This window comes from Ceratocystis lukuohia, assembly GCF_044167205.1.
Source record: "Ceratocystis lukuohia strain C4212 chromosome Unknown Supercontig6_pilon, whole genome shotgun sequence".
NCBI lineage: Eukaryota > Fungi > Ascomycota > Sordariomycetes > Microascales > Ceratocystidaceae > Ceratocystis > Ceratocystis lukuohia.
In genome coordinates, this window is record NW_027263525.1 from 312805 (window position 1) to 325089 (window position 12285).

Sequence of the window (12285 nt, forward strand, 5' to 3'; positions counted from 1 at the left end):
GAGCTGCACTCTTCCGGGTTGCCTGCTTTTGCGGAGAGTGGGGAAAGAAGCTTGTACTTAAAAGGTTCACCGCCAGGCGGGGAGCCATTAAGACAGTGGCAGGGCATAAATAATCAGCAAGAGAAAAGGAAGGTGGGGGAAGGGGGGTGAGGAGGAGAGAATGAGAGGAGGGCGAGGAAGATGAGAGAGGATAGAGAGAGGATAGAACAGGCAGAGGGAGGGACGGAACCAAGATGGACAGATGGGCGATGAAGTGGGAAAGCAAAGCACAAAGAGAGACAGCCAGCCATGTAGTATCCTGATAGCAGCGCAGCAGTCACACGCATAACAGGCAAACAAGCGCAGCGCACAGAGATGAATTCGAAGGCGAGAGAAGCGCGCAAACTCTGCTGGCAGGGAGGCTAATGAGCTTGGGCTTTCTTGTCCGCTCTAGCGCGATAGCCTTTTCGGCCAAAGCCTTTGAGGCTGTTGAAACACGGCGTCGGTGAAGGAGGTGTGACTCAGGACGGATAGCGCTGTAGTGGAAGGGGAAGCTGGAAGCTGATTGATTGATTGCATGCTGTGGGCTTGGGTAGAGGCAGGCAGAAATGCAAGCGAAGAGGCAGAGCAAGCAACTGCTGGCAGAAAACGAGTAGTACAGGCCCTAATGGAAACGGGACGAGCCAGGCAAGGAAGGGACGGACATAGACAAGCACTGCACTAGCGTATGCTCTTGCCTGGCTGGTGCTTTGCTTTCCCTGGCCTAGATTTCCTCCTTCCCTTTTTTCTCTCTCCCTTTGACGCCCGTCAGTCTGGCCACACCGCTCTTGGCCTGGGGTCAGCGGTCCCTTGTCCCGTCCAACCATCCTGTTAAAAGCCGTCGCGCCTGGCCGGGGTAGAGGGGAGAAGGGGTGACCGGTTTTCCGAGGCTGGGGGGCTTCTCGCTGGGGATTTTTCTGCGTTGTCTAATAGTGGAAGACAAGAAGAGAACGGTGGCTTGGAAGGAGGCTGTCCGCTACCTCTGCCCTCCTGCCCTCCTGCCCTCCTGCTCCCCTTGGTTCTCTCCTGCCTTATGTGCTTGTACTTGTTTGTGCTTTGCTGGTGTTATTCCTTGTGTGGGTGGTTGCTGGTTTTTGCTTGCTTCTTCAGGCTGTATCGTATCCTGTTTGGGTTAGTCATCCTACCTGCTGCTCATCATGAGGATGGGGGGAAAGCTGGCGCTGTAAGTGCATACAACTCTTATCCATACATGTACATCCACGTTAAACGTGCATGCTGCACCTGCACCTCGTTCATCTGCTCTCCCTCTTTCTTCATGTCTCTACTTTTTTTTTTTTTTTTTCTCCATGTACTTTGTTGCAATTTTTTCCTCATCTTTTTTCTCTCCCTGCTTGTTGGCTGTTTTGATTTCAGCCTAACCTCAGTCTATCTTTCTACTACCCGCCTGCTTGCCCACGTGTTTGTCTCTTGCTGTATGCACTTATTACATTGCTGGCTCTTTTCTCTCTCTTTATCCTTCTCCGTATTCTTTGGGTCACACCGGCTTTCCTTTCTTGTTTTCCCACGCTACGCCTCGCACAGGAAATCTCTGCCAATCTCGTGACATCTTCTTGAAAGCCTGCCTGCTTGCTTATAAGTTTCCGTTGGTCTGTTTTTTATATCTAGCCAGCTGCTCTCTTGCTGGCTTCATTTCTCGTTCTTGAAAGTTCGTCTGGCATTCTCTCTTTCTTCATTGATTTTTCCTTTGCGAGCAAGCTTGCATGGCAGTCTCCCTCTTTGGTTTTCTCTGTTTATATTGGCATCTATTTCTCCTCGCCTTTCACTTGTACTTTCTCTCCTCCAGCAGAGCAGGGTAAGCGACTTAAGCCGGGCCTCCCGCTTTCTCCTATCCGTCTTGCATCGAATCACTCCCCCCTAAATATTCGTACTTGCTGTCTCAATCACTGCTGTCGCTTGCCATGACGTCTTCCGCCACTGGCGCCGTCGCCGCCACCTCTCTTCTCACCGGCTCCCCCTTGCAGTCTCTCTTCGAGGCCTACACCCCCGGCTTTTCTTCGCTCCACTCTTTCTTTCTGAAATGGCTGCACATTGACATCACTAAGCTGGCCATGGCCGTGACTATTTGCGCCATGTTGTCCGGTGCTATTGGCAATATTGGCGACATGGCTACTCGCTTCTATTGGTGGATAGCCCGATTTTTGACTGCTAGCATCTCCATCACCGCCAAGGATCGCCTTAACCGCGAGGTCATCAACTGGCTGAGCGCCCATGTCCTGCGCCCCAAGAGAACGGGGGACATCTTTTCAACGCTCTCCTGCAGCGAGACACGCACTATGATTGCCTGCTCTTCTGAGACTTTTACTCAAAACGATGCATTTATCCACTCCCGTTGCATGGAAATCGATGATAGCGCAGTCTCCGACACAAGCTCGGCTTCATCTCTTGATCGACCTGCCGGCCGAGATAACCGGCGAGCTCCAGTGCACTATCTCCCCACCTTTGGGATTAGCTGGTTCAGATTTGAGGGTAAGCTTTTCCTCGTGCGTCGTGTGAATTCTGGCGACTCCCAATCTCAGAAGTTGCCATTTGTTCATGAGCCTTATAGCAGCGAGTATCAAGAAGCTGCTACTGGTGCCGAGCCTTTAGTCATCATGTGCCTGGGCCGAAGCATTGACCCCATAAAACGGTTCTTAAATGCTTGCCAGGAATTTACTGCTAAGCAGGCCGAAAAGTATGTTACCGTGCGCACAGTCCGGGGTCGCTGGAGAAACGACGAATGGGACGTCACCATCTTGCGGCCACGACGTTCATTAGATTCTGTGTACATAAGCAAGGAAGTCAAAGAAAGTCTTATACAAGACATCACCACATACTTGCTCCCTTCTACTCGCAACTATTATCTTTCCCATGGGATCCCGTATAGACGTGGCTATCTTTTTCATGGCCCGCCGGGAACTGGAAAGACTTCGCTGTCCTTTGCTTTGGCAGCGCATTTCAACATTCCCCTTCACGTGATTAACCTCCAGATGATTCAGGGAGATTCGGATCTAGAAGTTCTGTTCATCGCCTTGCCTCCTCGCTGCATTGTCCTCTTGGAGGATATCGACTGTATCTGCATGAAGCGCAGGCGGCAATTTACCACACATGACCCAGATGATGGAGGGGTTTCTTCAAGCTCTGAATCCGAAGACGAGCGAAATCATCGAAGCTATTTCAACCTATCACTATCAGGCCTGCTCAATGTCCTGGACGGCGTCATCTCGCAAGAAGGCCGCATTGTGGTTATGACATCCAACATGCCCGAAAAACTTGACGAAGCCTTGGTGAGACCAGGTAGAATCGACCGCAAGGTGCATCTGGGCCTTTTGTCGCATGAATGTGCTTCCGAAATGTTCTTTCGCATGTACACTGATCTCTTGCCGACCAAGGCTCACGTCGAGGAAGAAGACCACTTCTTTGGCTCCGACTCCACAAGTCGCTTGTACTCCTCGTTCACCGCTAGCAAGCCCCAGGAACACTGGACTCACAGAACGCTTAATGAACTGGCATCTGATTTTGCACAAGCTATCCCCGAGGAAAAGCTTTCACCTGCCCTTGTACAAGGCTTCCTGCTTGACTACAAACATTCACCATTTGAGGCAGTGCGTGCAGTTCGTCCATGGGTGGATGCTGAAATGAAGCGCCTGCAAATAGCCGAGGGCTTGAAACAGCGATCGCAGGAAAAAAAGCAGGAAAAGATGAAGTACAGGCGCCAGAATCGCAAGCTCAACGTGATGCAAAGAGATCTGAACCTCAAGCAGTCTATGAAAGACACAATGTCTAGAATGGAGGAGATGGCGCGTAGCGAAGAAAAAGAGCTACGCAAAAAGGAAGCTATTGCAAGGGGCGAGCACGTTAGCAGTAGCAGCTCAAGCTCTCCCAGCAACTCAAGTTCCGACTCTGATTCATCACCTAAGAAACATCGAAAGCACAAAAAGAGGAAGGATGGAAAGAAAAAGAACAAGCGCAATACCGATGTTAAGGAAGGTAAAAACGAAGATAGCGACTGTAGTACCAAGGGCTCCTCGTCTGCGCCGAAAGATCTAATGTCCCCCATTACCCCTGCCTCTACCTCTGAGCCAGAAATGTCGGCGGAGGTGGAAAGCCAAGATCAAAAAAGCAATCTCAATGTCCCGCTGGAGGACAGACAGGCTTTGGTAAGTCCGGAGACTGTGGAGGACGTTGAGGCTGTTCCGGAAAAGCTTATAAGCGTTACCGACAAGACAATCGCTGAAGAGCAAAAGCCCACAGACTACAACATCGCTAGTGCCCGCCCAGAGAATGCTGCCCAGGCAACTCCACAACCAGAGATCCAGAGCACAGATCTGCTTGAACAAGAACCGGTAGAGCAAGGTGCCAAGCCAGGCCAGGAAGCTCGTGTGTTGGCCGACAACGAGCGGAGAAACGACCAGATAAACGATGATGTCGAGCGGCCACAGAGTACGCACCAAGTCAAAGAAAGGCTCCAGAAGATCGATGAAGAGCCCGAGAATGTACGAGAGCAGCGGGGTGATCTCCAAGAGGCTGAATCGTTCTTCCCCTCTGCGCCTGCTACCCCAGCTTCGGCCCCCCCTTCTAGTGTCCCTAGCAGTCTTCTGGAAGTAGAAGACAACGCGGGGGGTACGCCACCTTTGCCTTCGCCCGTCTCGCAGACCCGGCCGCATACTCCACCGCGACTGCTCGGCAAACTGCCGCTCCTGCGCCGCCACGCCAGTGTAGGAGGGTCTAGTGCAGACTCGACCAAGTCGCCACGCCGGCTTAGTGCCAACTTTGGGGATGTAGTTGGATCGGTTATGGATTTCCGTAGCCTCAGCAGCAGCCGCCGTAATAGTAATGCTAGCATGGCAGCCGTAGCTGTGACGCCATCGGATCCCGGCGCGTCGCGCAACGACATGGCACCCGCACCTACCTCCTCCGCCGAAGCCGCCTCTTCGCCTCACGAGCGTGTTCAACCTCACCTCCATAATGAAAGCAGGATCGCGGCTTCGGGGGCTGAGGAGAAAGTTAAAGACGAAAAACCCAGGGAACTCGTAGGCCCGTAGCAGCGATGGCGATGGCGGCGAGCAATGGTGAGAACTAACAACAAAGATGAGAAACTAAAAACTAGACACACGGGATAGAACAGAACCGAATAAGATAGGTGGGTTGAGGTGAGAGGGAGGGAGGCTGACGAGATCAATTTGGTTAGTTAACTATTGGCGCTGCTAGAGAAAATGAGTCGTATGGGTAGGAGAAAATTGCTGATATGATAGAGCAAGCAAAGAGGAAAAGAGGAGAGAGACGGAGAAGAAGAAGAAGAGGAGTGGAAAAAGGGCAAGACAAGGGCAGCCGATTCACTCGCTTTTGTAGTGATAGATGCCATGTGAGACGAGGAAGGGCAAAGAAAAAAGCGGCTTTCCAATTTCGTCTCTCCTTTTTTTTAGGGCTTTATGGGGGGAGGGGGGGTTCTTTCTTTTTCCATCTTTTCCTCATTTTTTTGTCTTTCCATTTTTGTGCGCGGCCATCTGGGTTGGCTCGGTGTGGTGTTTTCGGCGTTCTTGCCTTTTTTTCTTAGAATTTCGGGCTGTTAGTGGCTCTCGGTTTATGGGGCCCCTTTTTGATTTTCTGTTTTGTGCGTTCTTATTCTGGTTGTTGCTCTTAATGTTGGTGATTCAACCTCATACGGCAAAAGAGCGGTAAACGACTAGAGCAGCAGTAAGGCAGATACTTACCATTTTGCTTTTCAAGTTAATACCGTTGCTCTGTGGAATTCTATTGACTTCCACGGGCTTCCACGGGCTTCCACGATTTGGTTGTTTACTTGTATTCTTTGAAAATGACCATCTGACTTATTGATTTTATTGAATGAACGACAACTGACGTTCTATGATAACTATATTCTATCTTTATTCTTTGTGTAACTCCAACTAAACGTCTCCTTTTTTTTTTTTTTCAAGTCCAAATTTTGGCTTTAGACTAGATTAGGGAGCAGCTGAATCATTTGCAGCCTTGCATGTGGCTTCCTTGTCCTTTTCCTTTCCCTTGTCTTTGTCCGTATTCTCGCCCTCCTGGCTTTCTTCGGCATTATCTCGTGCATTGAGATCTTGAGGCATTGTGTTCGAGCCGTAAAAGTACATCTTGGGCATTGCCACGGGCAGCGGCAGCTCAGATGGGTCCTTTCTGGCGCGTGGGGTAGGCTCCGATCTTTTCTCGGGATGTCCAGGCATAGGACGCCGGGCCTCAAGATCAACAGCGAGCCGAATCCATCCATACATTCCCTGCTCTAGGTGGTCGCCCAGCAGGGAGTAGCGCATGACAGGATCGCCGCCAGTGGCGGCATACAAAAAGTGGGGATCCTCGACATTTGTAGTCCATGGCATCATGTTTTTGTTGTATGGGTCTATTAGCTCGACCGACCTCAAGAGCGTTTGGTCCATATAGATTTGGCCAATATGGGAAACATGGCCACCCTTAATTGTTCCGTCATCCATGATCTGGACGTCATGGTGCACACCAACTACGAGGTGTTAGCAAGGTCGATTATTCAAAACGCCAGAAAACCTGCGCCTACTTACCATGCATGTGTGTTGTGCGGCCAACATAGTGGCCAGGAACGTTGACAATGAAGTGGGCGATCCCGTTTTCGTCAGTGGGCTGAATGCCGCGAGCAAAATGTTTATCAGCCAAGGTTGTGTCTGAATCGTCTCCGTTTCTAACGAAGCCCGAGATAGCCGAGTAAACACCCTATAATTGGATTAGCAGCTGTAGCTTGTAGCGCTAGTAATACTTTGATTGTTACTAGGGCAAAGAGCTGAACACCTACAGAAGCATTGGTAGCCCAGAAATCAACATAGGCGTCAGGAACTGGCAGGCAAGTTCGCATGTCAACGATCTGGACTTCTAGATGAATTGGGACTCCGGGCTCGTTGTCCCGTAGATCAGAGCGGATCTGCTGGCTTCCCTTGTCTATCATAAATCATTAGCATTGAGCATCTTCTAGGTGGACTCTGCAGCCATTTTTCTTCCCAGCCCGAACTTACACAAGGGGCCAATATCAGTCTCTGGGGTCATTGGGCAAACGCCAGCACTGCCAAACATTTCCACCATTGTAACATCGTCCTAGTTTTTGAACAAACGGTGGGTTCTGTGAAGCACTTCCAAGGGCGAGTGTTGTATGACAGAGATGTGGTGATCAAAAGGATTATCGAGAGATCTAGGAAAGGTAAAGTTGTCAATAACACGGACATTCAACCGAGCATCTTTCCGTGCATGAACTCACTCATCTTCGAGTCCCTCTAGAATCCGGGCACGATTTAGGTTGAGCAGATGGCGTTTGGCCGTCCGGTGCTTGAAGCTCTCCTCGCTAAAATGAGATTGGCAGTGATCGATGAATGGGCGGGCTTGAAGCATATGCTTCTTGTGAGCTTCAGTCAATTCATGGGCTGAAGTGGCCGCGATGAAGAGAGACGCCACAACCGAAAGAGCAGTGGGAAGATGCATGGCAGATGTTGTTTAAATGGGCTGAGTGATGATAGAATTAGCGATGTGCAGTTGCCGTCATACTAAGGTTAATCAGTTCAAAAGTAAACAAGAAGAAAGGATCTAAAAGGCTGAAGGGAGGGATATTAAAAAAGAAAAGGATAGGGTATGGGGTGTGGGCTAAGCTATTGGTGATTGAAGCTGAGCGATGGATAGACAAATTGATGTTGGAGAGGCAAGGAAAAGACAAACAAGATCCATGGCGGGATTTCCGCGCTATTAAAAGGCTAAAAACGGTGGCAGACACTCATTGTTTATTGTGATATGGCCACTGGAAGGGGGTAGTTGCCTGCCAAGATGGTTCGGGGTTTCGGGCTAACGGGCCGTTTGTAATTCTCTTTCCCAAGGAGGAAATGGAAAGCTGGGCCGGCCAAAGGCTTGATTGCCGCATTCCAGCAAGCAGGATCTCAGGGTTACTTTGAGGGTTATAATTGCTTTTACTTTTCTGTTCGTTTTCGGCAAGACGGGCCTTGTTGACTATCTGTGCTCTTTCTGGATTTTATATGGAAACTACGAGGCATAATACAAAGACATTCTTCATTCGCTGATAGCTAAGCTAAGCTAAGCTAATCCATAATTGGTACGTACATACGTACATATGGAGTCGTTGCTGCCATGCGTCAATACTAAAACCAAGCCCCGCTTTCATTCAATGGTGGAGCTTGAGTCTTATTGTCGCAAGGTGCTCTTATCAAACTCTGTAAAAGAATAATTGCTGCTCTTATAAAGTTGACTAGTTACAACAAAGATCTTTTCATTTTCACTCGGCAGTTTTTTTATCACACCAACAACGTCACCGGACATAAAAAACGAGCAAAACAAGCCGCTAATATGGCCTCCTCCACTTCTACCCGCCTGAGAATCGGCTATGTGCCCGAGCATTTCTCCACTCCCCTATTCTTCGCCCAAAAGTATTTTGGTCTAGAGGCTGAGCTTATCCCATTTCCATCCGGCACCGGTCACATGATCACGTCCATCCGTGCGGGAGAGATTGACGTTGCCATTGGTTTGACCGAGGGCTGGATTGCCGGCTTGGGTAAGGAGGATATGCCGGGTGATGGCGGGTATAGACTAGTCGGCACGTATGTGCAAACGCCTCTGTGTGAGTAATATAACCTTGTAGTTTGGCTCGCTACAATACGCTATTCTACTAGATATCTAGCTTCTTCAATTCCCTCTTTTTCTAACCTCTTGATGTTTTGCTTCATTGCCAGGCTGGGCTATTTCCACCGGTGCTGCCCGCCCAGAGATCTCCTCAGTTGACTCTCTTCATGCCTCCAAGATCGGCGTTTCCCGCATTGGCTCGGGATCTTACGTCATGGGCTTCGTTCTTGCCGACCAGCAAAAGTGGCTTGTGCCCGGGACCCCTCCCTATTCGTCTACTGTTGTGCTCAACACCTTTGCCAGTCTACGTGATGCTGTCAACTCGGGTGCTGCCGACTTTTTCATGTGGGAGCATTTTACCTCTAAAAAGTACTATGACTCGGGCGAGATTCGCCGTGTTGGTGAGATCTACACGCCGTGGAGCAGCTGGAAGATTGTTGCTTCGACACAGCTGGCTGGCGAGAATGGCAAAGTCGATGATAGGGTTAAGGATCTATTTTTCAAGATCGACAAGGGGATTGAGCATTTTAACGCAAACCAGGAAGAGGCCGTGCAGTGGATCAGCGCGAATCTTGATTACTCCGAAGCTGACGCCCGCGAGTGGCTAAAGACTGTCAAGTTCGCTGACAAGACCGAGGGTGTTGATCTAGCAGTCGTGGAAAAGTGTGTGTCCATCCTAAGGAAGGCCGATGTTTTATCCGAGGGCAAGGGCATGGAGCCCGAAGCTATGGTAGTGCGGGCTTGAGTTAGCCGCCCTCTAATTAAAAAAAAAATAGAATCCCCAATTCAACAACGTTTAAGAAAAGAAGTTCATGTAAATTAAAACTATGTACATATGGCTTAGCCTAACTATAGCTAACATGCTGTGCTCTCCCCTTTAAGATAAATAACTAATCCCCTTCTAAAATGCCGCGATAGGCAATCTCGTATCTGAATTGCTCGTTTACCACCACCACAAAGGGGGGGCTCCAGTGGGCTCAACGTCAGGCTGGATGCAGTGGCTTTCGGGATTGCATGAGTTTTCGACAATAATTTCCGAAATGGGAGGTCGGGTTGGGGCAAAGGCATCGATAGCAGCCGAGTCCCAGTCTGAAGTAAACTTGGACTCTGACTGGCTGCAGTCGACGCATTGGTCTCCAACGTAGCGGAAGCTCGGTGACTCGAGATTGTACTTGACAAAGGCCTCTGAAGAGCCATCAGAGACCAAGACTGACATGGCCATGGGGAGAGTTGTGTAGCCATCGCTCTCGACAATCCATGTCCTTTCCTGGCCCATGCGGTAGAGAGCATCGATGAGCACAGGGACAATGGTCTTTCTACCGTAGCCTTCAATATTGCTTCCTGAGCAGCGGTATCGAATGCTAGTATCATCCGACAAATAGATGCTTTCGCTGTGGCAATTACCCCAAATGTCAACGAGTGCCTTCTGAACAATGGCAGTCCAAAGACGCTGAACGCGGACCTGGCGAGGATGTGCTTCAACCTTGACAGTAAGGGATCGGCTAGCAGGGTCGGTGGGGTTGGGGTTGCTTGTGCCAGTAGGAACAGTCCCGGTGGCAGTGCCAGTGCCAGTGCCAGTGCCAGTGCCAGTGCCAAACCCAGAAGTGCCCGTAGGGAAGCCAGTAGTTGTGTTACCCGTGAAGCTGAAGCTTTGACTCTGTGTAGACACAGTCGACGAGGTCGACCAAAAGCTAGACAACGGGATAGAAGTGGATGAAGACCCTCCACTAGTGGTTCCAAGACTAGGTAAAGAGCTGCCGGTGCCCGATGAATACAGGGTAGAGGTCCAGAAGGTGGAAGAGCTCAAACTAGAAGTGGAGGACGACCAGCCAGTGGGTTGAAATGAGCTAGTACCAAGATTGCTAGTAGACGCAGAGGTTCGGGAAACTCCATAACTAGGAGTAGTTGGAGAAACGGGGTATGAAGTAGGCTGAGGAGCCCCATCAGTTGGGGGACAGGGAACAGGAGGAGCCTCGTTACGACACAAGAATGTGGACTGACAGTTTTTTCCCGAACCAGAAGGGCTAGGGCCCAGATCGACATCATGGTGAGCATAGCAGTACAAGGACTCAATACGCTGACCATTGGCATCACGATGGATGCCATAGCCAGCATAATTGAAATCAAAGATATCGTTGTTAATGGTAAATGCCCAGTTAGTGTTGTCACTAAACTGGACAGTGACCCCGGAAAGTCTCCACGGATAGACACCGTTATCCCAAGGGACTACAGCATGAGTATTGGGACTCTTGACGTTGTTGTTTCCATCAATATAGACATAAACCTCGCGGCTAGTCGACCACGTAGGGTGATCAGGAACAGTTCCAACACCGCAATCGGCAAGGAATACGGTGGAAGCAGAGGCTAGGGAAGGGCTCAGAGCCACGACAAGAGCAGAAATGAGGGCAAACCGACTCGCCATTCTAATGGGGAAGCGAAAAGCGTGAGACGAAAGGAGATAGTGAGGATTGAATGAGAGAAAAAGAAATGAAGAGAATCAGAAACGAGAAGAGGCGGGGGGGGTAGGCAATAAATAGCAGGCTATGCTATGGCCTTTTCGGAGAAAGAAGCGAGAAGTCAGCCTGACCCCGCGGAAGGTTCCATTTCTTGGAAACGCAGTGGAGCAAAACAAGGCCGAATAGGTAGTTTGTTGTGCTAACTATGGAAACAACTGACGGAAGCGATAGCACGATGACGGCCTCTATAGTGCAACAACACATCAAATTGAGCAGTGTTACGTGTATCGAGGTGGGATTGGGGAAGCTTTCAAAAGGCTCATACGAAGCACCTGATTGAAGCCAGCCACAAGATGCCCTCCTGCCGCTTACTTCGCGCAGTTTACAAAAGCAACTGCTCTGTATGCTCTAAGCAAAAATGAAGCGGCTGGGACGATGACCTTTTTTTTTCTGCCACCTACTCAATCGGCAGTAAACAGAGCCACCATTGTAACCCTCAACCTGCCGAGAACCTTCCATCATGTACTAGATTCTCAAAACCTACACTAATTTGGGCCATGTGGAAAGGAAATCTTATGAATTTTGTGGGAAACTTAAGGGGTTATTGCTTTGACAGGAGTTCTAGAGTCGTTAGCTTTGCAGTCAAGCCGGTAGTGTGATTCGCCTAACTGCCTTCTCCTTTGTGCTCCGAAGGTAGTTACATCTCTTCTTGTGCCATGTGCCTTTAAAAGGTATTCTTTTCCTGGCTGGGAAATCGCGAGAAGCATTGGCTAGCGTGTGTTTCCTTCGTATATTTCTAGTAGCTATGGGTTAAGACGCATATTTTTCTTTCCACTGACGCGGCGGGATTTGCTGGCTGATGATAACCGAGAATGGCAAAGTCGAAACGGAATTACTCGCAGCTTGAGGGGTATCTTCGGAGATGAATATTATTATGAATAGTTTAATAGACCTATAAACTGCTAGTACTTGGACGGCCTTAGAGGGTTCTTAACTCCAAGCTTAGGTATAGCCAGGGCAGGTGCATTCGTATGTACTAACCTAAGAAAAAGGCGTCGTACAACACACTACTACCAACGTGAGGTCACCACGTATTTTAGGGTCTGTGTAGGGTTGAGCCAGGAGAACAAATCGACTGGTTGTCTGATCAGGGGCAGCTCAGCTATGATAATCTTAAGATTTCTTGTTG

At 49.6% G+C, this 12285-nt stretch overlaps 4 protein-coding genes across 4 annotated transcripts; 2 read left to right on the forward strand and 2 right to left on the reverse strand.

Annotated features, from left to right (window-relative positions):
* Window positions 1-1937: 1937 nt before the first annotated feature.
* Window positions 1938-5060, forward strand: HOO65_060084 (Mitochondrial chaperone BCS1; the record flags this gene model as incomplete). The annotated part of the gene is made up of 1 exon (XM_071001049.1): window positions 1938-5060. The coding sequence occupies one exon, from the start codon at window positions 1938-1940 to the stop codon at window positions 5058-5060; it is 3123 nt and encodes a 1040-aa protein (XP_070857434.1).
* Window positions 5061-5978: 918 nt separating this feature from the next.
* On the reverse strand, window positions 5979-7497 carry HOO65_060085 (Protocatechuate 3 4-dioxygenase beta subunit; the record flags this gene model as incomplete). Its single annotated transcript, XM_071003867.1, has 5 exons — window positions 5979-6514; window positions 6573-6741; window positions 6797-6963; window positions 7038-7084; window positions 7277-7497. The coding sequence occupies 5 exons, from the start codon at window positions 7495-7497 to the stop codon at window positions 5979-5981; spliced, it is 1140 nt and encodes a 379-aa protein (XP_070857435.1).
* Window positions 7498-8367: 870 nt separating this feature from the next.
* On the forward strand, window positions 8368-9385 carry HOO65_060086 (abc-type nitrate sulfonate bicarbonate transportsystems periplasmic components-like protein; the record flags this gene model as incomplete). Its single annotated transcript, XM_071003985.1, has 2 exons — window positions 8368-8638; window positions 8751-9385. The coding sequence occupies 2 exons, from the start codon at window positions 8368-8370 to the stop codon at window positions 9383-9385; spliced, it is 906 nt and encodes a 301-aa protein (XP_070857436.1).
* Window positions 9386-9583: 198 nt separating this feature from the next.
* HOO65_060087 (uncharacterized protein) lies at window positions 9584-11062 on the reverse strand (the record flags this gene model as incomplete). The annotated part of the gene is made up of 1 exon (XM_071001050.1): window positions 9584-11062. One exon carries the CDS (start codon window positions 11060-11062, stop codon window positions 9584-9586), a length of 1479 nt encoding a protein of 492 aa, XP_070857437.1.
* Window positions 11063-12285: the final 1223 nt, after the last annotated feature.